Source organism: Alosa pseudoharengus, unplaced genomic scaffold (assembly GCF_046254945.1).
Source record: "Alosa pseudoharengus isolate Yale_2024_CS ecotype anadromous, Long Island Sound unplaced genomic scaffold, YU_APseudo_1.1 YU_APseudo_1.1_scf_17, whole genome shotgun sequence".
NCBI lineage: Eukaryota > Metazoa > Chordata > Actinopteri > Clupeiformes > Clupeidae > Alosa > Alosa pseudoharengus.
In genome coordinates, this window is record NW_027468640.1 from 16,939,299 (window position 1) to 16,952,152 (window position 12,854).

Below are 12,854 nucleotides of genomic sequence, written 5' to 3' on the forward strand. Positions count from 1 at the left end.
ACCATTCATGTATAAGACAGAAAGAAAGCAATATGACACACTTGTACACCTGACTCTCCCACAAATGCTACAACATCCATTTAAAAGACATTGAAGTAACATTTTCAAGCCTCAAAAATGATTTATTACAAACATTTTTCTACCATAATATTACATTATACAGAAATGCTCAAAGTGAATTTTACTTGATTTTATATATGATTACTGACCAACACGTCTACATGTGCAGGCTGCTTATTCCTTATTCTTTCTTCATAACAAACGACAGCTTTAGCACATAGGCCTACTGGGTGGTTACCACAAGACACGTAATTGGGAAAACATTCAGGATCTACCACATCAGTAACGTTATTTATTTAAATATATTTAGATTTAGGTAGCTTAATGAAAAGGAAAGGCATTCAGTCTGTCAATCATTTTACAATACAGGTCTCTTTTATCATTAAAAATAATGTACATGTATAATGTGCTTCCTCTTCACAGAGACGGTCCACATTGGCGAGGTCAAAGGTGAGTGATCTCTGAGTCTACCAGGGCTGAGCCACAAGGAGCGAGATGATGGTGAGTCCACAGGCACTCAGGAGGTTAACACTGCTGCTGACTTCACCCGCTGACACCGCTGTGTGTGTGTGTGTGTGTGTGTGTGTGTGTGTGTGTGTGTGTGTGTGTGTGTGTGTGTGTGTATGTGAATTGGGGAAAAAGTTGAACGAAGTTAGAACAGACTTAAGATAGAAGCAAGTAGAAATGTAATCTCCCAACAGGCCTTATGCAAGCCCTACGATAACAGCTTCAAACAGCTTCAACATTTTCATGCTACACTGACTTACAGTACAGATAATGGAGTATACAATGCACAACACATTATTTATACAATATATTGTGAGCTCACTAGGTATATCAAACAGATCAGCTTACCTGTGCCGTCGATGAAGATGATGGTAAATGACAAGTTTCCACTCAGTGCAGCTCTAGTCAGGGTGGCTATAATCTGTGTATCATTGGGGAACGTTGCATCAGAGGTTATGGTCATGTTCGCCTCATGGATAATTGATCCATTGCTGGTGAAGGGGAAATGCAGTAGCATAGCAAGACACAAGATTAGAATACATGTCTAACATGAGCAGCTATTAACAATACATTATCCCATCACACACACACACACACAGACACTCTCTCAAAAACATATACACATGCAAACATAAACACACACACACACACACACACACACACACACACACACACACACACACACACACACACACACACACACACACACACACACAATTATCTATACTTGTTACAGTTTGCATGTGACGGTCACCTGAATCTTGTTGGTGTGAGGCTGATGAAATCTGGCTGGTAGTCTTCAAAGAAAAATGGCTCTAGCTACATAGATTGAAAGGAATGGACAAAAGTCCACAATCAATGCTTCAATCAAAACAGTCAGCAGCTATAACTCATGAAATATAGGCTACTGTACCTCTGTTTTGATAAGTGAGGATCTATCACTGAAGGCGACCGAAGATGAATTCAAAAGGTCAGCAATAAATGTGTCATTGGTACGGAACTGGACAATGGCTGCTGATTTGGGTTCACCTAGGAAACACACACACACACACACACACACACACATTTGTGAAGAGATAGTTCTGTTTACTGTGTTAAATATGCGGCTTATTCATTATTCATATGTTCATTCATGATTGATCACTATTATTAATTTCAGAAGCAAACATTTTCTTACTTCTCACAAAGATAGATCCAGGCACCACAAAAAGATTGAAGCCTAAATTTGAGTCATTTACAGCGGTAGCCAGGGCTTCAACAACAGCAGAGCTTGTAGGGAGGGGCTCAATCGAAGTCTCATTGAACACAACGTCAATATCTGTCTCAACGTTGGCCGCTCGGTATCTAGTAGCCAGCCTGTAACAATGACAAAACATTTATCTTAGTCTCAAAATATATCTTGCTTTTTCACATATAATTAACATATGAGGGAGATTTACCTGAATGCTCTCACAATGGTTCGCACAAACAGAAATCCAAAGCGTTGTCGATAGATGACATCACACTGCACAGAAACAGAGCGGCAGAAATATTTTTTATTTTTCTTTGTTTTATTTTTAATTATTTGCACCATCATAATATGGTCAGTATCTAATTATGAATTTCAATATTGTTTAATTTATTTTCATTGTGTTTATTTTCATTGTGTCTGTGGTTTCCAGGTGCATGGCCTGTTTATAGCACACAGTCTGGTGCATTTGGTGCAAGTATAAGTTTTTGATGCATGATTCAAAAGGGTTGAACTAAGTCGAATAGTTAATAAAAGATGTGTTTTGGGCGTAACATACAGTAAACCAATAAGAGATCCATCTCCAATCCATTCCCTTTAAAAAACAGGAGAACTTAAGCCTGGAGTGGCAGAGTGTTATTATAATGGCTGATTTGCCAAATAGAAAATACTCTTCCAGATTCATCTTGAAATGTAACCTTTTTTGAAGACTCACACAGATATGAATTGCATGTTCACTAATACATAATCTACAGTAGGTAAATCTGTACTGTGTCATTTCAGCCAATGGCTGCAGACCAATACCTTACATTTGTCATGTAGTATAATAGAGTACTTACTGCATTTTCAACCACAGCTGCTTGTTGCTGGAACTCTGGACTCTGTGGATTGGTAAGTGCTGACTCAAATACTATGAAAAGGACAGCCCGAATCTCAAATGTAGGAGCTGGGCGAGATGGTGGTCTAGTTGTAGTTGTGGTGGTTGTTGTGGTGGGAGTTGTTGTAGTTGTAGTAGGGTCTGGAGTAGTTGTAGTGCTTGTGGTAGGTACTGGGGAAGTTCTGATAGTTGTAGTACGGGCTGATGAAGCTCTGGTTGATGTGGCAGGTGCTGAGGTACTTGTAGTTCTTGTGGTTGGGCCTAGAATAGCTCTGGTTGTGATAGTAATTGTTGTTGCCTCAGTTGTGGTTGTTGTTGCTTCAATTGTTGAAGAATTTGCTTCAATTGTGGTTGAAGTTGTTTCAATTATGGCCTTAACTGTGGTTGTTGGTGCATTAGTGGTTGACGTTGTTGGTTCAAGTGTGGTTGAAGTTGTTGCCCCAATTGTGGTTGTTGGTTCATTTGTGGTTGAAGTTGTTGCCCCAATTGTGGTTGTTGTTGGTTCATTTGTGGCTGATGTTAGTTCCATTGTTGTTGTCGTTGGCTCAATTGTGATCGCTGTTTGTTCCTTTGTTCTTGACGTAGATGCCTCAATTGGCATTGTGGTTGTTTTTGGTTCAATTGTGGTAGTTGTTGGTTCAATTGTTGTTGTTGGTAAATGTGTGGTTAAAGTAGTTGCATCAATTGTGGTTGTTGTTGGATCAATTGTGGTTGTTATTGCCTCTATTGTGGTTGTCGCTGGTTCATTTGTGGTTGTTGTTGGTTCATTTGTTGTTGAATTAGTTTCCTCATTTATCGTTGTTGTTGGTTCATTTTTTTTTGTTGTTGGTTTGATTGTGGATGTTGTTGTTGGTTCATTTGTGGTTGAAGTACTTGCCTCAATTGCTGTTATTGTTGCCTCAATTGTGGTTGTTGTTGGTGCATAATTGGGTGACGTTTCAATTGAAGTTGTTGCCTCAATTGTGGTTGTTGTTGGTTTATTTTTGGTTGATGTAGTTGCCTCAATTGTGGTGATTGTTACCTCAGCTGTGGTTGTTGTTGGTGCATACGTGGTTAACATTGTTGGTTGAATTATGGTTGATGCGGTTGTCCCAATTGTGGTTGTTGTTGGTTGAAATGTGGTTGTTGTTGCCTCTGTTGTAGTCGTTGGTTCATTTGTGGTTGAAGTAGTTGGCAAAATTGTAGTTGATGTTGGTTCAAATGTGGTTGTTTTTGCCTCAATTGTGGTTGTTGTTGTCTCAATTGTGGTTGTTGTTGGTTCAATTGTTGTTGTTGTTGCCTCTGTTTTAGTCATTGGTTCATTTGTGGTTGATGTAGTTGGCACAATTGTGGTTGTTGTTGGTTCAGTTGTGGTGATTGTTACCTCTGTTGTAGTCGTTGGTTCATTTGTGGTTGAAGTTGTTGCCTCAGTTGTAGTTGTTGTTACCTCAGTTGAAGTAGTTGGCACAATTGTGGTTGAAGTAGTTGGTGGTTCATTTGTGGTTGAAGATGTTGGCTCAATTGTGGTTGTTATTACCTCAGTGGTGGTTTTTGGTTCAATGCTGGTTGTTGTTGCCTCAGTTGTGGTTGAAGTTGTTGGCGCAATTGTGGTTGTTGTTGGTTCAATAGTGGTTGTTGTTGCCTCTGTTTTAGTCGTTGGTTCATTTGTGGATGAAGTTATTGTCTCAATTGTGGTTGTTGTTGCCTCAGTTGTCGTTGTTAGTTCATTTGTGGTTGAAGTAGTCGGCGCAATTGTCGATTTTGTTGTTTCAATTGTTGTTGTTGTTTGTTGAATTGTTGTTGTTGTTGCTTCTGTTGTAGTCGTTGGTTCATTTGTGGTTGAAGTAGTTGGTGTAATTGTGGTTGTTGTTGCCTCAATTGTGGTTGTTGGTTCATTTGAGGTTGAAGTTGTTGCCTCAATTGTGGTTGTTGTTGGTTCAAATGTGGTTGTTGTTGTCTCAATTGTGGTTGTTGTTGTCTCAGTTGTAGTTGTTGGTTCTTTTGTGGTTAAAGAAATTGGCCCAATTGTGATTGTTTTTGGTTCAGTTGTGGTTGATGCTGCCTCAATTGTGGTTGATGTTGGTTCAATTGTTGTTGTTGTTGGTTCTTTTGTGGTTGAAGTTGTTGTCTGAATTGTGGTTGCTGTTGTTGGTTCATTTGTGGTTGAAGTAGTTGGCGCAATTGTGGTTGTTGGTTCAAATGTGGTTGTTGTTGCCTCTGTTGTAGTCATTGGTTCATTTGTGGTTGAAGTAGTTGGCACAATTGTAGTTGTTGGTTCAAATGTGGTTGTTGTTGCCTCAATTGTGGTTGTTGGTTCATTTGTGGTTGAAGTTGTTACCTCAAATTTGATTGTTTTTGGTTCAATTGCTGTTGTTGCCTCTGTTGAAGTTGTTTGTTCATTTGTGGTTGAAGTAGTTGGTGCAATCGTGGATGTTGTTGGTTCAAATGTGATTGTTGTTGCCACAATTGTGGTTGTCATCTCAATTGTGGTTGTTGCCTCAGTTGTAGTTTTTGGTTCATTTGTGGTTGAAGTAATTGGCACAATTGTTGTTGTTGTTGGATCAGTTGTGGTTGTTTTTACCTCAATTGTAGGTGTTGATTCATTTGTGGTTGAAGTATTTGGCTCAGTTGTGGTGGTTGTTGGTTCATTTATTGCCTCAATTGTGGTTGTTGTTGGTTCAATTGTTGTTGTTGTTGCCTCTGTTGTAGTCGTTGGTTCATTTGTGGTTGAAGTAGTTGGCACAATTGTAGTTGTTGTTGGTTGAAATGTGGTTGTTGTTGCCTCTGTTGTAGTCGTTGGTTCATTTGTGGTTGAAGTAGTTGGCAAAATTGTAGTTGTTGTTGGTTCAAATGTGGCTGTTGTTGCCTCAATTGTGGTTGTTGTCTCAATTGTGGATGTTGCCTCAGTTGTAGTTGTTGGTTCGTTTGTGGTTGCAGTAGTTGGCTCAATTGTGGTTGTTGTTGGCTCAGTTGTGGTTGTTGTTACCTCAGTTGTAGTTGTTGGTTCATTTGTTGTTGAAGTAGTTGGCAAAATTGTAGTTGTTATTGGTTCAAATGTGGTTGTTTTTGCCTCAATTGTGGTTGTTGTTGTCTCAATTGTGGTTGTTGTTGGTTCAATTGTTGTTGTTGTTGCCTCTGTTTTAGTCATTGGTTCATTTGTGGTTGATGTAGTTGGCACAATTGTGGTTGTTGTTGGTTCAGTTGTGGTGATTGTTACCTCTGTTGTAGTAGTTGGTTCATTTGTGGTTGAAGTTGTTGCCTCAGTTGTGGTTGTTGTTACCTCAGTTGAAGTAGTTGGCACAATTGTGGTTGAAGTTGTTGTCTCAGTTGTAGTTGGTGGTTCATTTGTGGTTGAAGATGTTGGTTCAATTGTGGTTGTTATTACCTCAGTGGTGGTTTTTGGTTCAATTGTGGTTGTTGTTGCCTCAGTTGTGGTTGAAGTTGTTGGCGCAATTGTGGTTGTTGTTGGTTCAATAGTGGTTGTTGTTGCCTCTGTTTTAGTCGTTGCTTCATTTGTGGATGAAGTTATTGTCTCAATTGTGGTTGTTGTTGCCTCAGTTGTCGTTGTTAGTTCATTTGTGGTTGAAGTAGTCGGCGCAATTGTCGATTTTGTTGGTTCAATTGTGGCTGTAGTTGGTGCAATTGTGGTTGTTGTTGCCTCAATTTTGGTTGTTGGTTCATTTGTGGTTGAAGTTGTTGCCTCAATTGTGGTTGTTTTTGGTTCAATTGTTGTTGTTGCCTTAGTTGTAGTTGGTTCTTTTCTGGTTGAAGTAATTGGCACCATTGTAGTTGTTGTTGGCTCAGTTGTGGTTGTTGTTACCTCTGTTGTAGTCGTTGGTTCATTTGTGGTTGAAGTAGTTGGCACAATTGTGGTTGAAGATGTTGTCTCAGATGTAGTTGTTGGTTCATTTGTGGTTGAAGATGTTGGCTCAATTGTGATTGTTGTTACCTCAGTGGTGGTTGTTGGTTCATTTGTGGTGGAAGTTGTTGGCGCAATTGTGGTTGTTGTTGGTACAATTGTGGTGGTTGTTGCCTCTGTTTTAGTCATTGGTTCATTGGTGGTTGAAGTAGTTGTCGCAATTTTGGTTATTGTTAGTTCAATTGTGGTTGTAGTTGCCTTATTTGTGTTTGTTGCTGGTTCAATTGTTGTTGTTGTTACCTCTGTTGTAGTCGTTGGTTCAATTGTGGATGAAGTTATTGTCTCAATTGTGGTTGTTGTTGCCTCAGTTGTCGTTGTTAGTTCATTTGTGGTTGAAGTACTTGGCGCAATTGTTGTTTTTGTTGGTTCAGTTGTGGCTGTTGTTGGCTCAGTTGTGGTTGTTGTTTGTTCAATTGTTGTTGTTGCCTCTGTTGTAGTCGTTGGTTCATTTGTGGTTGAAGTAGTTGGTGCAATTGTGGTTGTTGTTGGATCAATTTTGGTTGTTGTTGCATCAATTGTGGTTGAAATTGTTGCCTCAATTGTAGTTGTTGGTTCATTTGTGGTTGAAGTAATTGGCACAATTGTTGTTGTTGTTGGCTCAGTTGTTGTTGTTGTTACCTCAGTTGTAGTTGTGGGTTTATTTGTGGTTGTAGTTGGCCCAGTTGTGGTTGTTGTTGCCTCAGATGTGATTGTTGGTTTGATTGTGGTTGTTGTTGGTTCAATAGTAGTTGATGGTTCATTTGTTGTTGTTGGTTCAATTGTAGTTCTTGTTGGTTCTATTTTGGCTGTTGCTGCCTCAGTTGTAGTTGTTGGTTCATTTGTGGTTGAAGTTGTTGTCTCAGTTGTAGTTGGTGGTTCATTTGTGGTTGAAGATGTTGGCTCAATTGTGGTTGTTATTACCTCAGTGGTGGTTTTTGGTTCAATTGTGGTTGTTGTTGCCTCAATTGTGGTTGAAGTGTTTGGCGCAATTGTGGTTGTTGTTGGCTCAGTTGTTGTTGTTGTTACCTCAGTTGTAGTTGTGGGTTTATTTGTGGTTGTAGTTGGCCCAGTTGTGGTTGTTGTTGCCTCAGATGTGATTGTTGGTTTGATTGTGGTTGTTGTTGGTTCAATAGTAGTTGATGGTTCATTTGTTGTTGTTGGTTCAATTGTAGTTCTTGTTGGTTCTATTTTGGCTGTTGCTGCCTCAGTTGTAGTTGGTGGTTCATTTGTGGTTGAAGATGTTGGCTCAATTGTGGTTGTTATTACCTCAGTGGTGGTTTTTGGTTCAATTGTGGTTGTTGTTGCCTCAGTTGTGGTTGAAGTGTTTGGCGCAATTGTGGTTGTTGTTGGTTCAATAGTGGTTGTTGTTGCCTCTGTTGTTGCCCCAATTGTGGTTGTTGTTGCTTCAGTTGTAGTTGTTGGTTCATTTGTGGTTGAAGTAATTGGCACAATTGTGGTTGTTGTTGGCTCAGTTGTGGTTGTTGTTACCTCATTTGAAGTAGTTGGCACATTTGTGGTTGAAGTTGTTGTCTCAGCTGTAGTTGTTGGTTCATTTGTGGTTGAAGATGTTGGCTCAATTGTGGTCGTTGTTACCTCAGTGGTGGTTGTTGGTTCAAATGTGGTTGTTGTTGCCTCAGTTGTGGTGGTTGGTTCATTTGTGGTGGAAGTTGTTTGCTCAGTTGTGATTGTTTTTGGTTCATTTTTGGTTGTTGTTGCCTCAATTGTGGTTGTTGTTGGTTCAATTGTTGTTGTTGCCTCTGTTGTAGTCGTTGGTTCATTTGTAGTTGCAATAGTTGGCACAATTGTGGTTGTTGTTGGCTCAGTTGTGGTTGTTGTTACCTCAGTTGTAGTTGTTGGTTCATTTGTTGTTGAAGTTGTTTGCTCAGTTGTGGTTGTTGTTGGTTCAATTTTTGTTGTTGCCTCTGTTGTAGTCGTTGGTTCATTTGTGGTTGAAGTAGTTGGTACAATTGTGGTTGTTGTTGGTTCAGTTGTGGTTGTTGTTACCTCTGTTGTAGTCGTTGGTTCATTTGTGGTTAAAGTTGTTGGCTCAGTTGTGGTTGTTGTTACCTCAGTTGAAGTAGTTGGCTCAATTGTTGTTGAAGTTGTTGTCTCAGTTGTAGTAGTTGGTTCATTTGTGGTTGAAGATGTTGGCTCAATTGTGGTTGTTATTACCTCAGTGGTGGTTTTTGGTTCAATTGTGGTTGTTGTTGCCTCAGTTGTGGTTGAAGTTGTTGGCGCAATTGTGGTTGTTGTTGGTTCAATAGTGGTTGTTGTTGCCTCTGTTTTAGTCGTTGGTTCATTTGTGGATGAAGTTATTGTCTCAATTGTGGTTGTTGTTGCCTCAGTTGTCGTTGTTAGTTCATTTGTGGTTGAAGTAGTCGGCGCAATTGTCGATTTTGTTGTTTCAATTGTGGCTGTAGTTGGTTCAATTGTTGTTGTTGTTTGTTGAATTGTTGTTGTTGTTGCTTCTGTTGTAGTCGGTGGTTCATTTGTGGTTGAAGTAGTTGGTGCAATTGTGGTTGTTGTTGCCTCATTTGTGTTTGTTGCTGGTTCAAATGTGGTTGTTTTTGCCTCAATTGTGGTTGTTGGTTCAATTGTGGATGAAGTTATTGTCTCAATTGTGGTTGTTGTTGCCTCAGTTGTCGTTAGTTCATTTGTGGTTGAAGTACTTGGCGCAATTGTTGTTTTTGTTGGTTCAATTGTGGCTGTTGTTGGCTCAGTTGTGGTTGTTGTTTGTTCAATTGTTGTTGTTGCCTCTGTTGTAGTCGTTGGTTCATTTGTGGTTGAAGTAGTTGGTGCAATTGTGGTTGTTGTTGGATCAATTTTGGTTGTTGTTGCATCAATTGTGGTTGAAATTGTTGCCTCAATTGAAGTTGTTGGTTCATTTGTGGTTGAAGTAATTGGCACAATTGTTGTTGTTGTTGGCTCAGTTGTTGTTGTTGTTACCTCAGTTGTAGTTGTGGGTTTATTAGTGGTTGTAGTTGGCCCAGTTGTGGTTGTTGTTGCCTCAGATGTGATTGTTGGTTTGATTGTGGTTGTTGTTGGTTCAATAGTAGTTGATGGTTCATTTGTTGTTGTTGGTTCAATTGTAGTTCTTGTTGGTTCTATTTTGGCTGTTGCTGCCTCAGTTGTAGTTGTTGGTTCATTTGTGGTTGAAGTTGTTGTCTCAGTTGTAGTTGGTGGTTCATTTGTGGTTGAAGATGTTGGCTCAATTGTGGTCGTTGTTACCTCAGTGGTGGTTGTTGGTTCAAATGTGGTTGTTGTTGCCTCAGTTGTGGTTGTTGGTTCATTTGTGGTGGAAGTTGTTTGCTCAGTTGTGGTTGTTTTTGGTTCATTTTTGGTTGTTGTTGCCTCAATTGTGGTTGTTGTTGGTTCAATTGTTGTTGTTGCCTCTGTTGTAGTCGTTGGTTCATTTGTTGTTGAAGTAGTTGGTACAATTTTGGTTGTTGTTGGTTCAGTTGTGGTTGTTGTTACCTCTGTTGTAGTCGTTGGTTCATTTGTGGTTAAAGTTGTTGGCTCAGTTGTGGTTGTTGTTACCTCAGTTGAAGTAGTTGGCTCAATTGTTGTTGAAGTTGTTGTCTCAGTTGTAGTAGTTGGTTCATTTGTGGTTGAAGATGTTGGCTCAGTTGTTGTTGTTGTTACCTCAGTTGTAGTTGTGGGTTTATTTGTGGTTGTAGTTGGCCCAGTTGTGGTTGTTGTTGCCTCAGATGTGATTGTTGGTTTGATTGTGGTTGTTGTTGGTTTAATAGTAGTTGATGGTTCATTTGTTGTTGTTGGTTCAATTGTAGTTCTTGTTGGTTCTATTTTGGCTGTTGCTGCCTCAGTTGTAGTTGTTGGTTCATTTGTGGTTGAAGTTGTTGTCTCAGTTGTAGTTGGTGGTTCATTTGTGGTTGAAGATGTTGGCTCAATTGTGGTTGTTATTACCTCAGTGGTGGTTTTTGGTTCAATTGTGGTTGTTGTTGCCTCAGTTGTGGTTGAAGTGTTTGGCGCAATTGTGGTTGTTGTTGGTTCAATAGTGGTTGTTGTTGCCTCTGTTGTTGCCCCAATTGTGGTTGTTGTTGCTTCAGTTGTAGTTGTTGGTTCATTTGTGGTTGAAGTAATTGGCACAATTGTGGTTGTTGTTGGCTCAGTTGTGGTTGTTGTTACCTCATTTGAAGTAGTTGGCACATTTGTGGTTGAAGTTGTTGTCTCAGCTGTAGTTGTTGGTTCATTTGTGGTTGAAGATGTTGGCTCAATTGTGGTCGTTGTTACCTCAGTGGTGGTTGTTGGTTCAAATGTGGTTGTTGTTGCCTCAGTTGTGGTGGTTGGTTCATTTGTGGTGGAAGTTGTTTGCTCAGTTGTGATTGTTTTTGGTTCATTTTTGGTTGTTGTTGCCTCAATTGTGGTTGTTGTTGGTTCAATTGTTGTTGTTGCCTCTGTTGTAGTCGTTGGTTCATTTGTAGTTGCAATAGTTGGCACAATTGTGGTTGTTGTTGGCTCAGTTGTGGTTGTTGTTACCTCAGTTGTAGTTGTTGGTTCATTTGTTGTTGAAGTTGTTTGCTCAGTTGTGGTTGTTGTTGGTTCAATTTTTGTTGTTGCCTCTGTTGTAGTCGTTGGTTCATTTGTGGTTGAAGTAGTTGGTACAATTGTGGTTGTTGTTGGTTCAGTTGTGGTTGTTGTTACCTCTGTTGTAGTCGTTGGTTCATTTGTGGTTAAAGTTGTTGGCTCAGTTGTGGTTGTTGTTACCTCAGTTGAAGTAGTTGGCTCAATTGTTGTTGAAGTTGTTGTCTCAGTTGTAGTAGTTGGTTCATTTGTGGTTGAAGATGTTGGCTCAATTGTGGTTGTTATTACCTCAGTGGTGGTTTTTGGTTCAATTGTGGTTGTTGTTGCCTCAGTTGTGGTTGAAGTTGTTGGCGCAATTGTGGTTGTTGTTGGTTCAATAGTGGTTGTTGTTGCCTCTGTTTTAGTCGTTGGTTCATTTGTGGATGAAGTTATTGTCTCAATTATGGTTGTTGTTGCCTCAGTTGTCGTTGTTAGTTCATTTGTGGTTGAAGTAGTCGGCGCAATTGTCGATTTTGTTGTTTCAATTGTGGCTGTAGTTGGTTCAATTGTTGTTGTTGTTTGTTGAATTGTTGTTGTTGTTGCTTCTGTTGTAGTCGGTGGTTCATTTGTGGTTGAAGTAGTTGGTGCAATTGTGGTTGTTGTTGCCTCATTTGTGTTTGTTGCTGGTTCAAATGTGGTTGTTTTTGCCTCAATTGTGGTTGTTGGTTCAATTGTGGATGAAGTTATTGTCTCAATTGTGGTTGTTGTTGCCTCAGTTGTCGTTGTTAGTTCATTTGTGGTTGAAGTACTTGGCGCAATTGTTGTTTTTGTTGGTTCAATTGTGGCTGTTGTTGGCTCAGTTGTGGTTGTTGTTTGTTCAATTGTTGTTGTTGCCTCTGTTGTAGTCGTTGGTTCATTTGTGGTTGAAGTAGTTGGTGCAATTGTGGTTGTTGTTGGATCAATTTTGGTTGTTGTTGCATCAATTGTGGTTGAAATTGTTGCCTCAATTGAAGTTGTTGGTTCATTTGTGGTTGAAGTAATTGGCACAATTGTTGTTGTTGTTGGCTCAGTTGTTGTTGTTGTTACCTCAGTTGTAGTTGTGGGTTTATTAGTGGTTGTAGTTGGCCCAGTTGTGGTTGTTGTTGCCTCAGATGTGATTGTTGGTTTGATTGTGGTTGTTGTTGGTTCAATAGTAGTTGATGGTTCATTTGTTGTTGTTGGTTCAATTGTAGTTCTTGTTGGTTCTATTTTGGCTGTTGCTGCCTCAGTTGTAGTTGTTGGTTCATTTGTGGTTGAAGTTGTTGTCTCAGTTGTAGTTGGTGGTTCATTTGTGGTTGAAGATGTTGGCTCAATTGTGGTCGTTGTTACCTCAGTGGTGGTTGTTGGTTCAAATGTGGTTGTTGTTGCCTCAGTTGTGGTTGTTGGTTCATTTGTGGTGGAAGTTGTTTGCTCAGTTGTGGTTGTTTTTGGTTCATTTTTGGTTGTTGTTGCCTCAATTGTGGTTGTTGTTGGTTCAATTGTTGTTGTTGCCTCTGTTGTAGTCGTTGGTTCATTTGTTGTTGAAGTAGTTGATACAATTTTGGTTGTTGTTGGTTCAGTTGTGGTTGTTGTTACCTCTGTTGTAGTCGTTGGTTCATTTGTGGTTAAAGTTGTTGGCTCAGTTGTGGTTGTTGTTACCTCAGTTGAAGTAGTTGGCTCAATTGTTGTTGAAGTTGTTGTCTCAGTTGTAGTAGTTGGTTCATTTGTGGTTGAAGATGTTGGCTCAGTTGTTGTTGTTGTTACCT

At 39.7% G+C, this 12,854-nt stretch overlaps 1 protein-coding gene and 2 long non-coding RNA genes across 3 annotated transcripts in view; all 3 read right to left on the reverse strand.

The window, feature by feature from the left end:
- Positions 1-294: 294 nt before the first annotated feature.
- Positions 295-1,554, reverse strand: LOC143127302 (uncharacterized). Its single transcript, XR_012987564.1, has 4 exons — positions 1,481-1,554; positions 1,322-1,386; positions 916-1,058; positions 295-619 (listed from the first exon to the last, which is right to left on the reverse strand). It is a non-coding gene; the product is annotated as an uncharacterized LOC143127302 (long non-coding RNA).
- A 200-nt stretch (positions 1,555-1,754) lies between these two features.
- On the reverse strand, positions 1,755-2,788 carry LOC143127303 (uncharacterized). Its single transcript, XR_012987565.1, has 3 exons — positions 2,635-2,788; positions 2,007-2,071; positions 1,755-1,923 (listed from the first exon to the last, which is right to left on the reverse strand). It is a non-coding gene; the product is annotated as an uncharacterized LOC143127303 (long non-coding RNA).
- Positions 2,789-6,391: 3,603 nt separating this feature from the next.
- The window catches only part of LOC143127024 (uncharacterized), a 37,763-nt gene continuing 31,300 nt past the window's right edge, over positions 6,392-12,854 (reverse strand). The window contains exons 11-13 of the mRNA XM_076288326.1: positions 11,152-11,778; positions 10,024-10,635; positions 6,392-6,412 (exon numbers count right to left, since the gene is read on the reverse strand). Of these exons, the coding sequence (XP_076144441.1) occupies positions 6,392-6,412; positions 10,024-10,635; positions 11,152-11,778 (1,260 nt within the window). The remainder of the gene's footprint in view (positions 6,413-10,023; positions 10,636-11,151; positions 11,779-12,854) is intronic.